General features: G+C 52.6%; 3 protein-coding genes across 11 annotated transcripts; 1 reads left to right on the top strand and 2 right to left on the bottom strand.

Moving 5' to 3' along the window:
• Window positions 1–2,261: 2,261 nt before the first annotated feature.
• LOC117796615 (guanine nucleotide-binding protein G(I)/G(S)/G(O) subunit gamma-3-like) lies at window positions 2,262–4,489 on the bottom strand. Its single transcript, XM_034644827.1, has 3 exons — window positions 4,472–4,489; window positions 2,680–2,889; window positions 2,262–2,404 (listed from the first exon to the last, which is right to left on the bottom strand). Exons 1-3 carry the CDS (start codon window positions 4,487–4,489, stop codon window positions 2,276–2,278), a joined length of 357 nt encoding a protein of 118 aa, XP_034500718.1. The 3' UTR covers window positions 2,262–2,275.
• Window positions 4,490–7,215: 2,726 nt separating this feature from the next.
• On the top strand, window positions 7,216–19,873 carry BSCL2 (BSCL2 lipid droplet biogenesis associated, seipin). Of its 9 annotated transcripts, none has more exons than XM_011232524.3 (12): window positions 7,216–7,361; window positions 9,578–9,788; window positions 11,249–11,565; window positions 13,775–13,856; window positions 17,239–17,382; window positions 18,172–18,306; window positions 18,480–18,577; window positions 18,718–18,859; window positions 18,988–19,054; window positions 19,212–19,298; window positions 19,399–19,479; window positions 19,620–19,873. In XM_011232524.3, exons 2-12 carry the CDS (start codon window positions 9,711–9,713, stop codon window positions 19,778–19,780), a joined length of 1,392 nt encoding a protein of 463 aa, XP_011230826.1. In that variant the 5' UTR covers window positions 7,216–7,361; window positions 9,578–9,710; the 3' UTR covers window positions 19,781–19,873. The 9 variants fall into 9 exon arrangements, with proteins under 9 accessions (XP_011230826.1, XP_011230825.1, XP_034502511.1 ...); XM_011232523.3 differs by having other exon boundaries at window positions 7,236–7,712; XM_034646616.1 differs by lacking the exon at window positions 7,216–7,361 and having other exon boundaries at window positions 9,459–9,788; window positions 19,218–19,298.
• Window positions 8,038–9,681, bottom strand: GNG3 (G protein subunit gamma 3). Its single transcript, XM_019806097.2, has 4 exons — window positions 9,553–9,681; window positions 8,974–9,192; window positions 8,456–8,555; window positions 8,038–8,180 (listed from the first exon to the last, which is right to left on the bottom strand). The coding sequence occupies exons 3-4, from the start codon at window positions 8,552–8,554 to the stop codon at window positions 8,052–8,054; spliced, it is 228 nt and encodes a 75-aa protein (XP_019661656.1). The 5' UTR covers window position 8,555; window positions 8,974–9,192; window positions 9,553–9,681; the 3' UTR covers window positions 8,038–8,051.
• Window positions 19,874–19,942: the final 69 nt, after the last annotated feature.

Below are 19,942 nucleotides of genomic sequence, written 5' to 3'. Positions count from 1 at the left end.
GTTTTCATGAAACACCAAGAAGGAAGTCATGGGGACTGCTGAACAGAATGGGGGTAGGTGCCCACTTCAGGAGGGCAACCAGGTTACTTTCCCTGTTTCTTCATCTCTAGGATGAGGTAATGAGATGACCTGCAGGACCTGTTAGGGCTCAGAAATTCATCAACAGCTAGAAAGGTGCTGTTCTGAAAGTGCCCCAAGTTCGTTGGGTGCCCCTGGACCTGTGGAGACATCCATAGGAGACTAAGTTCAATTCCCAGAGAATGACTTTTATTCCTTTGGTTTCCTTTCTGCATTGCCCTCCCCTTGCTGTCTCCTGTGTGAAGGTGTGGGGAAGCTGGGGGTGATGGCTATCCCTAATACCTCCTATTACTACAGGGTGGCTCCTCCCACCCCCCAAAGTGTATCCTTTTTTTTTTTTTTAAAGATTTTATTTATTTATTTGACAGAGCACAAGCAGAAGGAGCAGGAGAGGGAGAGGCTCCCTCAACAAGGAGCTGGCCGTGGGTCTCCATCCCAGGACCCTGCATGATCTGAGCTGAAGGCAGACACTTAACTGAATCACTCAGGCACCCCCTCCCAAAGTGTATCCTGACACAAAACAGGAGCTGGCTTAGGCTTCCCCAGGGAAGGATATAGCCCTGAATTTGGGGGATGTGGATAATGCATGAGGAGCAGACACCCTGGGACTGTTACCTTCCCCGCCTTGGCCCTGGTCCCACCTCCATATGTTCACCCTTGGAAGGAAAAGTCTTCTAGAAAAGCATGCCGGGCTTAAAACCTCCGCCAAGTTTGAGTCTGAGAGGCGCTCGTGAGACATTAAGCCTTGGTTTTGGCATCTGGCCAGATGGCAAGTTGGGACCACTACGAAGGTTGGTAGGCACACTAGGGGCAGGGACGTTGCTTCTGGCGGATGTGACAGAGTGGGCCTGAGGGAGAAATGGGAACACCGCAAGCCCTACCAGGAAACCCAAACTGAAACAATTTTGGGCTTATCCAGCTCCTAGGGAGACCAGGAGGCGACCGAGGAATGGCGCCGAGCACCGGCCGCACACGTCTGTTTACAAGCCAAAGGGAGCCTCCACTTGGCAAGCTGTAGAACCTAGATTCCCGCGCAAGATCCACGCGACCAGCGCCTGCTACGCTGTGCTTGTGAGGGTCCTCTCGTCCCATGATCGTTGCTTATAGCCACCCGTGTGCCTTCACCTGGATCGGGAGGACGTCGACTTTAAGACTCCGGGGTGGGTAGGAATGGGCATCGAGTTGGCAAGGGCCGGGGCAGCCATTTTGAGACCCGATGAGCACAGAAGGGACCATATTGAGAACTCTTGCTGCCTGGGGCCGCCATTTTAAGTATGGGCCCAGCTCGGAAGCCCTGTACTGTGAAACCCAGTGACGGGAGGCTGCCATATTGGCGCGGGTCCCATGGCGGTGGCCATCTTGGAAAGGGGGCCCGCTGTGGGCGCGGCCATCTTAGAAGTAAAACCGGCCCCTTCGCAGGAACTGGAGCCGAGCTCCTCCCCTCCGTTCCAGAGTTCCTGCGATCTGCGATTGCCCTCGGAATCCCTCCCTCGATCTACCCCGTTCGGTCTGTTTTCGTTTTCACTTGTGTACAGTGCTTTCGCGCGTGCGTGTGCGTGCGTGTGTTAGTGTTCTCCGTAGCCTCTGAGTGTCTTTTGTAACTTAATTCTTCCACTTGAGACGCTGTCTCGCGCCCGCCGTCCCCCCCGCCCATCCCGGCGATCTCCGATCCTAGACAATGTCTAACCTGATTTGACTGGCCCTATTCCTGGGGTACGGCAAGCCTTTCACCTGCCGCACACACTCCCAGGTCTACAGACTGATGATCCTCTCCCCAAGAACGCTAACACAGGAGCTGTCCTCTGAGACTCTAGATGACTTTATTCTTCAAATGGCTTTACCCTTCTCATAGCTCCAGGTGAGATTGAGAGCAAGCACCCGGCCCATCCCCCTCTCCATTGTCTTGAGCGCGTCACAGAGAGAAGCCGGCAGGACGCTGGCAGAGTCTGAACGGCCCTCCTGGGGATGGAGCTAAGGGGGCCCTGGGTCAGGGGGTAGTTGGGGTACGCCCCAGTGGGCGAGGAAATGGGGTCCACAGATCCGTGACGGAGAGCTTTGTGCTTCAGATAACCTCATAGGGTCGGACAAGGGCTAGGGATGGGATGCAGGGACCCTCAGGGGCTCAGGACAGTTACTGACCTAAGGAAGGGCCTAGGAGAGGGAAAGGTGAAGAGCTTGTGCCGAGGGACAGGGCAACTTAGAGGAGGGCACAGAAGAACTTCTTCTCCCGGAAGGGGTTCTCCGAAGTGGGCACAGGGGTGATGAGGGGATCCTCACAGGCGTGGGCATCACAGTAAGTCATCAAGTCGGCTGCTGCCTTGGACACCTGGGGCACAGCCAGGAGGGGAATTGTTAGCGAGATCCCCTGAGAGGGACTGCAGCCTCCCTCCCCAAATGGGTTCTCTTTTGCCATCTCTAGGGCTTCTTAAGACAGTATTCTCGTCCCTCATCCCCCAGATTGGCCAGGTGACAGCTGTCCTTACAGAGCCAGAGACTCCTCCCCTGATCGCAGGGAGTCCAGGAAAGAAAACATCTCTTAACCTGACATTTGGGGACCTACTGCACAACTGGGGCAACTAATGGGACCCAGGGTCCGCCCACCTTTATCCGGCACAAGCTGGCTTCAATCTTAAGCTGTTCCACCATCTTGCGGGCTTGCCCAATNGGGGCTGCTGAAACTGGGGAAGAGCAAGTATGTGAGCGTGTGTCCCGTGTGCATGAGAAGGGAGCACCCCCTCCCGACTTCTTGAAACAGGATTCCTCCAGGGGTGCTGTCCCTGCGTGTCCCCAGAGAGGCCCCGAGCCAAGAGACTTCAGTTGGGATAGTTTTTGTTTGTAACTTTACCAACACCCTCCCAGTTCTTGACAAACAGTTTCAGGTGGCTGGGCTCAGGAATTCGGGGGGGGGGCGGATATGGGAATGCTCTTTCAGTACCCCGCTTCAGTTGTAAGTCATCTTCCTGCTCAGCGCTGTGTCAGCCGAGAGCTTACTCCGCAAACACCACCGTACTGCAGCACTCCGAGGGGGGGCACCCTGGCTCGGGCTGCCTGCCGAGGCTTCACTTCTGTTTCCTTACCTGGGCACTTTCCAGGTTAAAATTTTGTGCTGAGATTTGACCTCCCTCTCCCTCTGCCATCATTCCCTCCGTGCAGCCCTTCTCTAGGCACGCAGCCCACACCCCGGTCCCCCAGTCACCCCTGCCCCATACACCCTTCTGCCCGGCAAGTACCTGCGCCCCCGAGGCTGGCAAGAGGGTGCTGGTAGGAAGGAAGTCAGCTTGCTCCTAATGATGTCCTTTCTGTTGGCGCCTGCTTCTTTGTGGTGCCCTCAGGGGTCCGCGTGTGGCAGTGGGTGAAGTGATTGCATGAACTTTGCTGTAATCCACTAACTTCTTACTAAGGGAGTTTGAGAAAGCTTTGCTCGTACTTTCAGGCGAGGAGGTAAAAACTGGAGCCCAGAGAAATTCCCACAGGGCAAGATTATGTGACAATAGAGGATGGAATTTGAGGTGGAAGTTGCCATCTATTTTTCAAATGTTCCGTCCTCCAGCGAATAGCATCTTTTATATAGTCTCTAGTCTTTGAGTGGTTTGTGGATGCTACGCCCTCAGGGCCAGGGGGACAAAGCTCGAGCTGTTTGGAGGTCTTGGGGGGTGAGGGAGGGCTAGAGGAGGGACTTGCTGTTAATGTTTGACACCAGAAAGTCATCTTTAAAAAAAAAAAAAAAAAGCTGTTTTCCTGATGGATGGAGAGTGAAACTGCCACATCCTTGTTGGTTTAACCCAAGAGATCACTTACAACAACAGTAGATGTCTGGGTTTTGTTTCTGTCTTTTTATTGTGAAAAAACAATGTTAAGGGGGGTGGGAATGTGGATTACCAGGAGGGATCCCTAGCCTTGTTTTCCTTAGAAGACTTGTTTAGTGTTTTATCAGACGTCTGTTGTAGTTGTTGTAGATGGAAACGCACACCACATGGAGCCTGTAAATGTTTTTGCACAACCTGTAAAGCATTCTTGGAAGTGGCCAGTAAAAAAGGGTTTTACCGTTAAAAAAAAAAAAAATGTAACTGTGTCATTGTTTACATCTGTAACTTTTTCCTCCCCTGTTCTCATTACATTCTGGCGAAAATGTAGGCACAGTAGCTTCCAGTTTTAGAATAAATAACCATTTGGATTGAATTCACCCTATCTCCTGTGGCTGCACTGACTGGGGCGGAGTGTGTCCTCTGGGGGGATTAACTGATTTTTGATGCTCCTTCCTCAAGTTGTACTGGGTCCAGCCAACGATGGCTTTCCTCTTGCATGGCTACGATTCCCTTCCTGTTCTACGATTCACTTGGGAGCCAGCCATGCCTTTGCTTGAGGGCTGTTAGCTCCCTTAGTGCCTGCTTACGCTGGGCGCTTGAGCCATTGGAGTAGAAGAAAATAAATTGTAAGTCACGACCTCTCTGTATTTGGCCTATGCTAAAACCAGTTGGATGCTTAAAGCTAAATGTAAGGTTCCATTCTGGAGCCAAATAAGTTTATTAATGAGTCGTTACGACTTAGGAGGAAAAGCCTTACTCCACGGAAGATGTTTGATGGGGGGTTATTTCATAGTACATTTGGAGAATGAGAAGGTAACTTTAACAAAAGCGCTCTTGCATTGTTAGCACTGAACTGACCCTAATTGTAATTTCTAATAAATGGTCGGGACTTACTAAGGCGAGATGCCACAGGTTCACAACCAGTGTTTTGAAAGAGTAGTGATAGAACAGGTGCAGATGCTGCTCCAAGTCCTCCCTCCGTGTGGGACACAGATTCAGACCCCAGGGGCTCACAGCTTTGTGTGCAGTAAAGGCTATCCTTGATTTCAGTGTTTGCACATTCTCTGGGGTATTTAAAGTCAGTTCTAGAACTAATTAATCATTTTTAAGGTTAATGCCTGGTCTCTGGTAACTTTTTTTTTTTTTTAAGGTCTTTTATTTGTCTTTGTGGGGGTGGGGGGGTATGTACAAGTGGAGGGTCAGGGGGACAGAGAGAGAAGCAGACCCTCTGCTGAGCGGGGAGCCCGATGCAGAACTGGATCCCAGGATCCTGAGATCATGACCTGAGCTGAAGGCAGGTGCTTAAGCGACTGAGCCACCCCGGCACCCATCTGGTAACCTCTTAAGCCCCCTTTGTCCCCAAACAGGGCTGCAGCCATTCACCCCCAATTTGATGAGTATGAAAATTGTGCAGAAAAATTGAGCAGAGGCTTAAAAAACAAAACAACACCTAATATCAAGAGTACATTTATTGAGCACTTCTGTTCTGGCTTTTTACCAAGTCTGAGCTGATGTGGAAATTTTCACTTACTCTCCTGGAATTTGCCCAACACTGTGATGCAGTAGAAAAAGAGAGAGGTTCTTGTGTCTGCTCTGCATTGCTTGCTATTTAAGCATATATAGTACAGTCATTCATTCAATATTTGAGTGCCAGCTATGTGCCAGACACTTTCAGGATGCAGGGATTAAAACAGACTTGATCCTTGGCGCCCCTGGGTGGCTCGATTGATTTCAGCTCAGGTCATGATCTCCTGATGAGACCCGAGCCCTCCCTGCCCTCATCCCCACCCCGGCACTTATCGGGGCGTCTGCTTGGCATTCTCTCCCTCTGTACGTCCCCCACAATAAATAAGTCTTTAAAAGAATAAAGAAGAGACTTGATCCTTTCAGGAGTTTTCATGAAACACCAAGAAGGAAGTCATGGGGACTGCTGAACAGAATGGGGGTAGGTGCCCACTTCAGGAGGGCAACCAGGTTACTTTCCCTGTTTCTTCATCTCTAGGATGAGGTAATGAGATGACCTGCAGGACCTGTTAGGGCTCAGAAATTCATCAACAGCTAGAAAGGTGCTGTTCTGAAAGTGCCCCAAGTTCGTTGGGTGCCCCTGGACCTGTGGAGACATCCATAGGAGACTAAGTTCAATTCCCAGAGAATGACTTTTATTCCTTTGGTTTCCTTTCTGCATTGCCCTCCCCTTGCTGTCTCCTGTGTGAAGGTGTGGGGAAGCTGGGGGTGATGGCTATCCCTAATACCTCCTATTACTACAGGGTGGCTCCTCCCACCCCCCAAAGTGTATCCTTTTTTTTTTTTTTAAAGATTTTATTTATTTATTTGACAGAGCACAAGCAGAAGGAGCAGGAGAGGGAGAGGCTCCCTCAACAAGGAGCTGGCCGTGGGTCTCCATCCCAGGACCCTGCATGATCTGAGCTGAAGGCAGACACTTAACTGAATCACTCAGGCACCCCCTCCCAAAGTGTATCCTGACACAAAACAGGAGCTGGCTTAGGCTTCCCCAGGGAAGGATATAGCCCTGAATTTGGGGGATGTGGATAATGCATGAGGAGCAGACACCCTGGGACTGTTACCTTCCCCGCCTTGGCCCTGGTCCCACCTCCATATGTTCACCCTTGGAAGGAAAAGTCTTCTAGAAAAGCATGCCGGGCTTAAAACCTCCGCCAAGTTTGAGTCTGAGAGGCGCTCGTGAGACATTAAGCCTTGGTTTTGGCATCTGGCCAGATGGCAAGTTGGGACCACTACGAAGGTTGGTAGGCACACTAGGGGCAGGGACGTTGCTTCTGGCGGATGTGACAGAGTGGGCCTGAGGGAGAAATGGGAACACCGCAAGCCCTACCAGGAAACCCAAACTGAAACAATTTTGGGCTTATCCAGCTCCTAGGGAGACCAGGAGGCGACCGAGGAATGGCGCCGAGCACCGGCCGCACACGTCTGTTTACAAGCCAAAGGGAGCCTCCACTTGGCAAGCTGTAGAACCTAGATTCCCGCGCAAGATCCACGCGACCAGCGCCTGCTACGCTGTGCTTGTGAGGGTCCTCTCGTCCCATGATCGTTGCTTATAGCCACCCGTGTGCCTTCACCTGGATCGGGAGGACGTCGACTTTAAGACTCCGGGGTGGGTAGGAATGGGCATCGAGTTGGCAAGGGCCGGGGCAGCCATTTTGAGACCCGATGAGCACAGAAGGGACCATATTGAGAACTCTTGCTGCCTGGGGCCGCCATTTTAAGTATGGGCCCAGCTCGGAAGCCCTGTACTGTGAAACCCAGTGACGGGAGGCTGCCATATTGGCGCGGGTCCCATGGCGGTGGCCATCTTGGAAAGGGGGCCCGCTGTGGGCGCGGCCATCTTAGAAGTAAAACCGGCCCCTTCGCAGGAACTGGAGCCGAGCTCCTCCCCTCCGTTCCAGAGTTCCTGCGATCTGCGATTGCCCTCGGAATCCCTCCCTCGATCTACCCCGTTCGGTCTGTTTTCGTTTTCACTTGTGTACAGTGCTTTCGCGCGTGCGTGTGCGTGCGTGTGTTAGTGTTCTCCGTAGCCTCTGAGTGTCTTTTGTAACTTAATTCTTCCACTTGAGACGCTGTCTCGCGCCCGCCGTCCCCCCCGCCCATCCCGGCGATCTCCGATCCTAGACAATGTCTAACCTGATTTGACTGGCCCTATTCCTGGGGTACGGCAAGCCTTTCACCTGCCGCACACACTCCCAGGTCTACAGACTGATGATCCTCTCCCCAAGAACGCTAACACAGGAGCTGTCCTCTGAGACTCTAGATGACTTTATTCTTCAAATGGCTTTACCCTTCTCATAGCTCCAGGTGAGATTGAGAGCAAGCACCCGGCCCATCCCCCTCTCCATTGTCTTGAGCGCGTCACAGAGAGAAGCCGGCAGGACGCTGGCAGAGTCTGAACGGCCCTCCTGGGGATGGAGCTAAGGGGGCCCTGGGTCAGGGGGTAGTTGGGGTACGCCCCAGTGGGCGAGGAAATGGGGTCCACAGATCCGTGACGGAGAGCTTTGTGCTTCAGATAACCTCATAGGGTCGGACAAGGGCTAGGGATGGGATGCAGGGACCCTCAGGGGCTCAGGACAGTTACTGACCTAAGGAAGGGCCTAGGAGAGGGAAAGGTGAAGAGCTTGTGCCGAGGGACAGGGCAACTTAGAGGAGGGCACAGAAGAACTTCTTCTCCCGGAAGGGGTTCTCCGAAGTGGGCACAGGGGTGATGAGGGGATCCTCACAGGCGTGGGCATCACAGTAAGTCATCAAGTCGGCTGCTGCCTTGGACACCTGGGGCACAGCCAGGAGGGGAATTGTTAGCGAGATCCCCTGAGAGGGACTGCAGCCTCCCTCCCCAAATGGGTTCTCTTTTGCCATCTCTAGGGCTTCTTAAGACAGTATTCTCGTCCCTCATCCCCCAGATTGGCCAGGTGACAGCTGTCCTTACAGAGCCAGAGACTCCTCCCCTGATCGCAGGGAGTCCAGGAAAGAAAACATCTCTTAACCTGACATTTGGGGACCTACTGCACAACTGGGGCAACTAATGGGACCCAGGGTCCGCCCACCTTTATCCGGCACAAGCTGGCTTCAATCTTAAGCTGTTCCACCATCTTGCGGGCTTGCCCAATACTCATAGTGCTGTTCACAGGGGTCTCCCCTTTCATCCTGGAGAAAAGAGAGGAATACTTTAGAGCATGATGTGGGGGGTGAGGGGCTGCATAATCTCATCTGAAGACACCCCCCCATCTGTGTTGCTTTTTCATCAATCTTTACAAGACTGGGGTCATGTGCCCCAATATTTTGTTCCTTTTATCCTCATTCTCCAGTGGCCTTTCCCATCCCTGTCTTCCTGGGCTAAGGGAATGGAGAGGGTGGGATGAAATGCCTTCCAAACTCCCACACGGCCTGGGCCACAGATCATTAGACATAAAACCGATTTAAGGCTTTTCAGCCCTTCCAGCCATGTGTGTTCCCAGCTCTGAAAGCCTGAACCAGAAAAAGCCCCGCCCTGATGAGGACACATAATCTCCCCCACCGCCCCCTTGAGCCCCAGGGGGAGAAAAGCAGGATGTTCCCTACTCACCTGAGGCCACAGGCAGCGGCAGCCCTGGGGAGTAGTCAGTGAGGTGCACAAAACCTGCCTGAGATGGGTGCCCCACTTTGCAGGGAGTTGCAGCTGGAAGTATCTGCTGCAGCAGCAGAAGCAGCTAATACAAAGAAGTCCACTGGGGAGGTCAGGTCAGAGGTCTGTCGAGGGCTGGTCCCAGTTGCTGCAGCTCAGGCACTGCCCAGACGCTGGTACCTGAAGGATGAAGGATGCTAGAAGGAGCTGCTCAGATCCTGGAGCATACCAACTGCCCGGCCAGTGGGGGAGCCTGGCTGCTGACTGCAGCCCCTACACACACCCCCACTGAGAACTGTCTCCCTAGCTGCCCTTCCCCCATTGCAGGCATTCTGAATCTGGACTAGGACGGAGCTGGAAGGAGCTGAGGCCCAGGCCGACTCCCCCCTCCCCTTAAATGGGGTGGTCTGGACCTGTGACATCGCCTGCAGTGGAGTCTGTACTGGCTGCGGGGGACCCTGCTCATTTGAAAATCTGACATCAGCTGGGCAGTCGCCCCCCTCCTCCCTCCTCCCTCTGCTCTGACATAGCCTGTAGTACCTGAGTCTTCTTTCTTCTTTCCCAGGGACCCTCCATTCCCTGTATCCAGGAAAATGTGATGAGCTACAGGTATCAGCTTCTAGATCACCAACCACTTCATGTTCTAGCCACAAGTGACTCGAGTGGAAGATCCAGGGGCAACAAAGTACGTCAGGAAGATGCCTAAAGAACAAGGAGAAGAAGCTGCAGGAAAAGAGGTGTGCAGATACCAGATCAAAGAATCGGACAAAGAAGAGGTAGGGGGCACTGTGGGGAAAGTTTTTGGATGTTTCTTGAAATAGATGAGCTTCCAGGGTGGGTTTTGGGAGGGTGGGTATTGGTTTGAGAGATTACATCCCAGGCCTGCAGCGTCGTGCTTGGTACTGTGTGGAATGTGAAGATGTACACAATATTAACCTTACCCTCCAAGGGATCTTATTTGGGATGAAGAGTCGTATACAAAATAGAAGGTACCGTCTGCCAAGATCTCGTGTACATAAGGCGCTGCGGGGATTCCGAGGGAGAGTCCAGTTGGGGTCAGGGGAGGTCGATGACATTCTAAATGCTGGAGACAAAAAACGGAGTTGAAATGCTATCACTCTTGTGATAGGGGCCGGCCAGTCAGCCGGCCAGCAGGGCTCTCTGCCTTGGACGCCTACAGGTCCAAGGAGCTGTGGGCGATAAAAATCAGCGCCTGCTGAATACCCGCCCCTCTCCCCCTTTGCGGGGGTTAAATGGCGGGTGGTGAAGGTGTGGGTGGAGGACCGGGATTGCGACCTCGACGGGCGGGCTGAGGGGGATGCTGCTGACTCATAGCATGCCCTGGGGCATATCCTGAGGCCCGTAGGGAGGCGCCTGGCCTCTTGGGTCTGGGAATGGGACCGCGGGGAGGGACCGTACGCAGCGCGCAAGGTGGGAATTCCGCCGCCCGGCAGGCCCCGCCCCTTGCGCCCGGCCCCGCCCTGGAATGAGGTCCCGCCCCCTCAATCACAAAGGCGGCCGGCGGAAGTGGGCGGGGCTTCCCCGGGAGGCGGAAGTCCCTTGTCGCCGTTGCCCCAGCAGCCTGCGAGTTGGTGAGTTTGCAGGACCGCGGCGGCCGGCGAGCTGGTTTCCCTACTGGCGCGGTTAGGTGGGGGCTTCGGGCGCCGCGCGCACCGCCAGCCGGAGGGGGTGCTGGCGGGGAGCGGCCGTTGGCTGCAGGACGCCCTGCCCAGCGTGGGCTGCGGCCCTGTCGGGGAGAAAGCTCAGCTCTGGGCGTAGAGGAGAAAGTAGGGAGGCAGCTGCGACCGCGCTTAGGCTGCTGGCTTTGAGCGCGGCTGTACGACCCTAGGCAAGTCGCGCATTCTTTCGGGGCAGCCACCTCGCGGTGTGGACTCGGTGTAATCATGTGTGTAAAAGCCTTTTAAGGTGCTCATCCTCTGTATGTTATATATTGTTATGAATGAGTATCAAGGTGGCCTGTCCCAGAAATCAGGTGTCCAGGAGACAAATTCATCTGAGTTGTTGGGGCAGTGGGGCCAAAGGAAGCACAGTGAAGGAAAAAGGAAGGGAAAATTGGTTGAGAAACGGAATCATCTGGAGAAAAGCCCTATGAAACAAAGACTTTGCTGTGTTCTGCCATCTCTGGTTCTCAAACCCAGTCCAGTAAGCTTGTCCTTTTTGTCCCCACCTCCCCTGGGAAAAGAGCCATTCTCTTCCCATCTCTCTCTTTTTCCAGGAACCACCGGCTGCTTCATCCCATGGCCAGGGGTGGCGTCCAGGTGGCAGAGCAGCTAGGAACTCAAAGCCTGAACCTGGGGCCAGACACTCTGCACTCCCTGCCATGGTCAATGACCCACCAGTACCTGCCTTACTGTGGGCCCAGGAGGTGGGCCAGGTCTTGGCAGGTCGTGCCCGCAAGCTGCTGCTGCAGTTTGGGGTGCTGTTCTGTACCATCCTCCTCCTGCTCTGGGTGTCTGTCTTCCTCTATGGCTCCTTCTACTATTCCTACATGCCCACAGTCAGCCACCTCAGCCCCGTGCATTTCTACTACAGGTGAGAGTGTCTTCTACCGAAGTAGAGGATTTCTTTGAGAAAATTGCTGTTAGGGCCCTTAGAATTTATTCAGTTCAACCCCCTCATTTACATAGGCGAAAATTTGAGCCCACTGTGTTTATATGACTTCTTACCTTTCACAGCCAAGGCTGAGGAAGCTCTGGGTCAGTAGGGCTCTAAGGTCCTAGTTCTACCTCTGGTTACTGAAATACGTTAAAAAGAAGGAAAAAAATCCCCTTTTAGACTGTCACTGTGAGGATCAATTCTGTTTGGATTGGGTCAGATCGATCTCAGGGCCACTGTAGACCTCTTAACCAACCAGATCCCTTGAGTCATCTCAGAACTAACTTGGCCTTCAGTAGAGAAGGTATTAGGAAAGCAGCAAGTTGCCTTGTACATTACCTTCTCCCACTCCCGATAATCCCGCACATTAGAGATTATGGAAACACAAGGTGACAGGGTACATAAAGTCCTAGAGTCCTGCTTCTTTTTTTTTTTTTTTTTTTTTTTTTTTTTTTTTAATTTTTTTTTTTTTTTTNTATTCAACAGAGATAGAGACAGCCAGCGAGAGAGGGGACACAAGCAGGGGGAGTGGGAGAGGAAGAAGCAGGCTCATAGCGCAGGAGCCTGATGTGGGGCTCGATCCCACAACGCCGGGATCACGCCCTGAGCTGAAGGCAGACGCTTAACCGCTGTGCCACCCAGGAGCCCCTAGAGTCCTGCTTCTTACCTGGGGCCCAGGTCTCCTGATTTTACAGACCTTGCCAAATTCTCTCCCCTTCTCTTAACAGTGGCAATAGGATCGATCAAGAGATGCTGATAGGGGCATTCTTATCAATGGTCCAAAGTCATTTGTTTCCCTGTCTTGAGTCCCTGATCATGAACTCTACTTTCTAAGAGCTGCTTAAACTTTTAGGAGGTATGATCTCATGAAAACTTTGGCGTTTCTGCTGTAAAAACATGTATGCACAGGGACACCTGTCTGGCTCGGTTGGTAGGGCACGTGACTCTGACTCTTGATCTCAGGGTTGTGAATTCAAGCCCCATGTTGGATGTAGAGCTTACAGAAAAAAAAAAGTTACACGTACACACACACACACACACACACACACATATATAAATGCATGCCCATGTGTAATTTTGCTTGCAAGTTGAGGTTTGTGAGCCTCTTTTTTTTTTTTTTTTTAAGATTTTATTTATTTATGTGACAGAGAGACAGCCAGCGAGAGAGTGAACACAGCAGGGGAGTGGGAGAGGAAGAAGCAGGCTCCCAGCAGAGGAGCCCGATACGGGACTCGATCCCGGAATGCCGGGATCACGCCCTGAGCCGAAGGGAGACGCTTAACGACTGCGCTACCCAGGCGCCCCGGGGTTTGTGAGCCTCTTAAAGACCATCTGTGCGGGCACTTGGGTGGCTCAGTCAGCTAACTGTCTGCCTTTGGCTCAGGTCATGATCCTGGAGTCTTGGGATCCAGCCCCATGTCGAGCTCTGCACTCAGCAGGCAGCAGGAAGCCTGATTCTCCCTTTCCCTCTCTCTCACTCTCTCTCAAATAAATAAAATCTTTAAAGAAAAAAAAAAAAAAGACCATCTGTGGATCCCTTGGGAGGAATTTTCTCAAATTAGTCCCCAGACCAGAAATACTGAGTCAGAATCTGGGGATAGGACCCAGGAATCTGGTGTTTTTTTTGTGTGTGTTTTGTTTTGTTTTGTTGAGAGAGAGATTGAGAGTGTGCACGCACACCAGTGAGTAGGTGGCCGGGGTGGGGGGCAGAGGGAGAGGGAGAAAGATCCCAACCAGACTCCACGCCCAGTGGGGAGCCCAACACAGGGCTTGATCTGAGGACCCTGAGATTATGACCTGAGCCGAAATCAAGAGTTGGACACTTAACCGACTGAGCCACCCAGGCACCCCCCGGAATCTGCATTTTTATCAAATTCCCCAAGTGAGTCTTGAGAAACACTTCATTCTGAAACTCTTCAACTAGGTGTTCATTGAGTCCCGTGTAAGAATTTCCGCTCTCACGAGAGGAAATAAGCTGAAGTAGCAAGAAGAGAATGAAAGAATCGTTCAGATGTCTTGAATCTCCTGGCTGCATTTCTTTTCCAGGGATGGGGGACAAGAGGGAGCCCTAGGGGGCCAAGGAGGTGTACGGACAGGTAAGGCAGACTCGATAACTTAGTGGAGTATCATCCCCATTCTCATCTAGGACTGACTGTGATTCCTCCACATCCTTACTGTGCTCCTTCCCTGTTGCCAATGTCTCGCTGGCTAAGGGTGGACGTGATCGGGTGAGTATGGGAGCTGAAGAGAGCTTTCATTAGAGCTTTGAAGACTTGAAATTGGAGGGATTGAGAAAGACCTGGCTAGCAGGGATTGAGTAATAGAGACTCAGAGGACTCAGAGGAAAGTTCTCAAGGAAAGGGAGGTTAAAGAAAAATTAAAGTCCGAGCCGTGTGGATTATTCTTTTCCTGCCGTAGATGTTAGCAATGCCCTTCTCCCGATTGTTTCAGGCAGGCCATATCTACTAGATGAGATGTGTTTTAGACCTCAGTGAACCTTAATTAACCGGTCAGCTATTTCGCCGGATGAGGTTGGACTCCACCCAAGAGTTTTGAAAGCCTGTGTGTGAAATTATGAAACTCTTGACAAATGTGTGTGATCTGCCATTACAAAGGGTACTGTGCCAGGAGATGGGCCGGATGCCAGTAGGACTTCCACGAACCCGGAAGCTCTGGGAAGTGCAGGGTGGCGGGTGCATCTGTTTATAATGGGCAAGCTGGTGGAGGCTCTAAGAAGAGGGGAGGAGGATCCCGCGTGCTGGGATCTTCGGAGCATCCATGTCATTGCTGAGTTGTTAGTCAGCAACCTAATTCGTAGTAATCAGCAGTCACCCGTACTAAGAATTTTTAAAGCATCTGAAAAGTATTTTTTTTAAGTGGTTCATGGGAGGACACTGCCTGACACAGGATAGATCTCAATGGTCACTCTGAAGGGAGGAGCGTAGGTTGTAGCATCTGGGGGCCTCTGAGATTGGTGTTCAGACTGGCGTCGTTCAGCAGTACGAATAGCCTGCCCTGTATCCTTTGACCTCTTCCACTTGACCAGGACATAGCCATACACCGTCAGGAAGACGTACCAGGTCCCACGAGTTGGGTCCCAAATGGATGTAGTGACGTGGAAGGTTGGATCTTGTAAGGCAGAGATTGGTCGTTTTGTTTTATTTAGTTATTTGAAGTGTGGGGAGCAGAGTGAGGGAGAGAGAATCTTAAGCAGGCTCCATGCCCAGTTCGGGGCCCGATGAGGAGCCTCGATCTCACCACCCTGAGATCGTGACCTGAGCCAAAATTAAGAGTCAGACGCTCAACCAACTGAGCCACCCATGGGCCCCGAGATTTATCTTTTTTTTTTTAAGTTTTTTTTTTTTTTAATTTATTTGACAGAGATAGAGACAGCCAGCGAGAGAGGGAACAGAAGCAGGGGGAGTGGGAGAGGAAGAAGCAGGCTCACAGCAGAAGAGCCTGATGTGGGGCTCGATCCCAGAACGCTGGGATCACGCCCTGAGCCGAAGGCAGACGCTCAACTGCTGTGCCACCCAGGCGCCCCTCGAGATTTATCATTTTAATCCAGCTATTCAGAAAAGGAGTTTGGAGGTGATCACAGAATCTTCTGTGAATGCGTTGATTGGATGTGCTTTTGTGGCTAAAAAAAAAATAATAGACTATGCTAAGAGGGAGCTCGAAACAAAGCCACAGCACGCCTGCCCCTGAAGTGGGGCATGTGGTTGTGTGGCGGCCTGTTGCGAGATCCTAACGGTGGTTCAGGGAGCCTAAAACAACTGGCTGTGAAGCTGCGGGGTGAGGAAGGAAGGGAAAGATGAAGGGTGAGGGGAGATCCAGTGTCAGGGACTCCGATCAGGGTAGTCTCTGATAGTTAAAGCAGGTTGACCATTTTCTACAGTGAACATTTAGGAAGGATGGAATAGAGGAAGTGGTGTCTGTTTTATGTGTAACGCTTCGCTGGAAGTAGAAGATGGGGTCCTGGTTTCAAGGAGCTCACCGGATGGGTAGAGAAATCTATACGCTGCATTAAGCAGCAAAGCGTGAGACGCAGCTTCTGCATTTCTGAAGAATTTGAGGGATGGGTGTGAGACTGTGGAGATGGCGAGGCTCGAAGTGGACCTTGTAAGGAAGGGTGGACATTGTATGGGAATGGGGGAACAGAACGAGAATCTGTCCATCGGATGTGAACAAAGGCATGGAGTCATTCACAAGATTCTGGTGGTCGAGTCCGTGGATCCCGTTGGAGGAGATGATGTTTGTTTAGACAGAATTACTAGTTGAAAAACTTATATAAAACAGCTTTATTCGGAGAAAACTCACATACCATACAATTCACCCACTTAAAATGTATAGTTCAGTCGTATTCAGAGTTGAGCAGCCAGACCCCCAGTTAATTTTAGAACATTTTCATCAGCCCAAAAAGAAACTCCTGCCCATTTGCCAGCAGTCACTCCCCATTTTCCTCCAACCCACCCAGAGAACTACCTATTAAAATGTTTCAGGGGTGCCTGGGTGACTCAGTTAAGCATCCGACTCTTGATTTCAGCCCAGGTCATGACCCTGAGAATCAAGCCCCCTGAGATCAAGCCCCATATCACGCTCCATGCTGGGCATGGAGCCCGCTTAAGATTCTCTATCTCTCTCTCTCCCCGCCCCCCCTCGTGGCCCTCCCCCGCCCTTAAAAAATGTTTCAAAAATTCAGTGAAGCAGCTGTCTTCATCTGGTGTCTTCCAGGGGCCAGGAATCTCATGGAATCCATTTTTTCAACAGATAATTCATTCTGAAAGTAAGAATCTGTACAAAGACTTTAATCAGCGATTTTCTGCTTTTTTATCCTGGCGTTAGTGCTCAAAGCACCCTCAGCCATGTCTGGATTTTGGGGGGTGGTTCGCTGTGGGGTGTTGTTTTTTTTTTTTTTTAAATCCATTCCCTCTGTTTAAAAACAAAAGCTTTACTCTTGCCCCTGTGATTCTTGTGTACCACCCTGAGGGGGTCATGCTCAGATAAGAATAATTGAATAAGGATTAGAAGAATATAGGAATGGTCAGGAAAAACCAGGGTATGTTTGGTGGCAAATCTTTAACCTTTGAGGTTAATCCCAGTGAAGAAGGCTTCCCACTAGAAGTCTCAGGGTTCTAGCAACAGAAGCAAGATAAGGGCCCCAGAGTGACATAAAGTTGATCTGGAGCGACCGAGACCGGGAGGGGTGGCTGGGGAGTTGGTGCGCACTTCTGGCACTTGGTTAATTAATAAGTGAAGACAGGCTGGGCCCAGGGGGTGGCCTCATGGGGACAGAGGCCTGAGTCACAGATGGCCCACTTGGCAACATGACGGTTCACTTTTGGAAGAAGAAGAAAAAAAATGTGACCCAGCCTTTCTCAGAACAGAGCGGACCGTGATTCAGCGAAGTCACAGGATGCTGATCTCAGAAGTGGGAGGGACCGGCCACCACAAGGGGGCAGCACCTTCCTGGGAGGAGAGACTGAGCGGCTGGCTGCGCTAGCCAAGGAAGGGGGTGGTGGCAGTGTTTGCAGGGATGGGGGGAGGTGCAACAGAGTATGGCTTAAAAAAATAGGGTTTTTGTTAAGAGATGGGGGCTACCTTGGGCAGGTGCTGATGTATGGACAGCCGTACCGCGTTACCTTAGAGCTTGAGCTCCCAGAGTCCCCCGTGAATCAAGATTTGGGCATGTTCTTAGTCACCATTTCATGCTACACCAGAGGTGGCCGCATCATCTCCACTTCTTCGCGCTCCGTAAGTGTTCCTGGCCTGTCTGGGAGGGTGCGGAGGTGACAGCAGATGTCAGAACACCCGAGTAGGGCTTCAGGAGAAAACGTCCTAGCTCTGAGGTCACAGACTCCTCAAGATAGGGAAGAGGAGTCAGTTTACCAAGCCAGACAGACACCCCAGGTGTCTGATGAGCATGTCCAGCTTGGGGGCAAGGTCTGAAGAGTGGAGGCAAAATGGGTGGAAATCCTCACTCAGAAACATACTAGCTGAGAAACAGCTGCTTTAACCTCTTGGTTACAAAGCATTACTAACTGGGCATGTTAGTAATAGTCCTGTAGCAAGACTAGTTTGGATTCGGTGAAGAAATGGACAGTGCTTATGAGCCCATAGTGGGTGTTCGATAAATATTAAGGCTCCATTCGTACATAAATTATCAACAGAGCCACGTGATGAAGCAAATGCCTGAATGTCTACACGGAGAACAAAGCTTCGGGTGCTGCACTGAAACTTAGTCTATTCTGGATGGTAGAACTGCTTGGGGGGAAAGATCAGAGATCAAGTGGGGCTTAACCCTCGCAGGTTCTTAGAAGAGGAGAATGGAGGCATGGTCTGGCAGAGCAGGCCTGTTACTCAAGCCACTGGAATGGCTGGGCCAAGGATGGGGGAGCGTGGTAGCAGGTGCAAATGAGGGAGCAGGGGACCTGAGGAAGAAGCCAGCTTCACAGACCGCTCAGGAGCCTCGGTGCGGGGTGGGTAGGGCTGTGGAAATCGGGGGGTACCTGTCCCTAGCCTCTCCCCTCCTGGCTCTGGTAGGTGATGTTGCATTACCGCTCAGACCTGCTCCGGATGCTGGACACGCTGGTCTTCTCCAGCCTCCTGCTGTTTGGCTTTGCAGAGCAGAAGCAGGTCCTGGAGGTGGAGCTTTACCCGGAATACAGGGAGAACTCGGTAAGGGGGTGAAGGGAGACTAGAGACTGCTCTCCCCACTAGCCCAGAATTCTGCCTGCAGAGCCTCTGGGCTTTGTCAGCCGCGGAGACACTGGGGGTGGCCTTCGGACTGGGCAGGTAAGAGTGACAGCAGCAGGATCGGGGCCTGATTCTCCCCGCCCTGCCGTCTGCAGTACGTGCCGACCACAGGAGCGATCGTCGAGATCCACAGCAAGCGCATCCAGCTGTACGGGGCCTACCTCCGCATCCACGCGCACTTCACTGGGCTCAGGTGAGGGAGCGGACGCGGGGCTCCGCGACTCCCCTGGGGGCCGGCCTTAAGCACAACGAGCTTGCACCTTCCTAGCAGTAAGTTCTGGGGGGAGAGAAGGCCAGTGCCGTCCAGTAACTGCCACCCTCTTCCTGTGTCAGGTACCTGCTTTACAACTTCCCGATGACCTGCGCCTTTGTAGGCGTCGCCAGCAACTTCACCTTCCTCAGCGTCCTCGTGCTCTTCAGCTACATGCAGTGGGTGTGGGGGGGCATCTGGCCCCGGCACCGCTTCTCTCCACAGGTCACAGAGGACCTCCTTCCCCTCCCCTTCGTGATCCTTCTTTGGTTGAGGAGTGGGCTGGGGCGCAGCCAGGGCCGGCGCGCAAGGGCCCCGATCACACTTGCTGCTCACAGGTTTCTCCCACACAGGTGAACATCCGGAAAAGAGACTGTTCCCAAAGGGCAGTACAGCGAAGGATCTCGGCCCGTCATCCAGGTAAACGGGATGGGAGGGGGGCTCCTGTGTTATCCAGTACAAAGCTTTAGGCCCTCGCGGCGGAGCCAAGGGGCAGAGGACAGGCTGGAGGTGAGCTTGGCCCCGCTGCCTGGGAGCAGCTGCGTTAGCCCTACCCCACCCTCTACCCACTTTGGAGGCACAGGGCCCCAAGGCCAGGAGGAGCCAACCCAGCTATCAGACATCACAGAGGATGGAGAGAGCCCTGAAGATCCCCCAGGGGCAGGTACGGTGCCACAGCTCGCCCGCCTACCCTCCCCACAAGTCCTCAGTTGTCCCTTGCAGCTTCTTCGAGCCTGATCTCTGCCTTCCCCCTGTGGCTGCAGAGGGCCAGCTCCCCGAGGAGGAGAAAGCAGATCAGCAGCCCTTGAATGGAGAGGAGGAGCTGGAGCCAGAGGCCAGTGATGGTGAGGGGCACTCGGCAAGGGGTCTGGGTGGAATGGAGGTGGCATGCGGGTAGGAAGGAGGTTATATTGGTTGGGGGAGAAGAGGCCCAGGTTACTTAATTTCCCATTTGGGATTTTTGTTTCTCCCTCCTCTGGCCCAGGTTCAGGCTCCTGGGAAGACGCAGCTTTGCTGACGGAGGCCAATCTGCCTGGCCCTGCTCCTGTCCCTGTCCTTGCCCCTGCCCCTGCCCCAGAGACTCTGGGCAGTTCTGAACCCCCTGTGAGCAATCTCCGACAGCGCTCCACCTGCTCTAGTTCCTGAAGAGAACGGGCCCGAGTCCTCACATTCCAGTCCTTTCCCACCTGACCCCTTCTCCCTCTCCTTCTGTTCCCCCAATAAACTATTTTCATGCCAGCTGCTTGCCTGACTCCTTGAAAGGGATTCAGGGCCATTGGAGAACCCTGTGTTCCCCGGGCATCCTCC

The sequence above is a fragment of the Ailuropoda melanoleuca genome, chromosome 16, assembly GCF_002007445.2.
Source record: "Ailuropoda melanoleuca isolate Jingjing chromosome 16, ASM200744v2, whole genome shotgun sequence".
NCBI lineage: Eukaryota > Metazoa > Chordata > Mammalia > Carnivora > Ursidae > Ailuropoda > Ailuropoda melanoleuca.
This window is presented reverse-complemented; position numbering and strand designations above follow the sequence as displayed.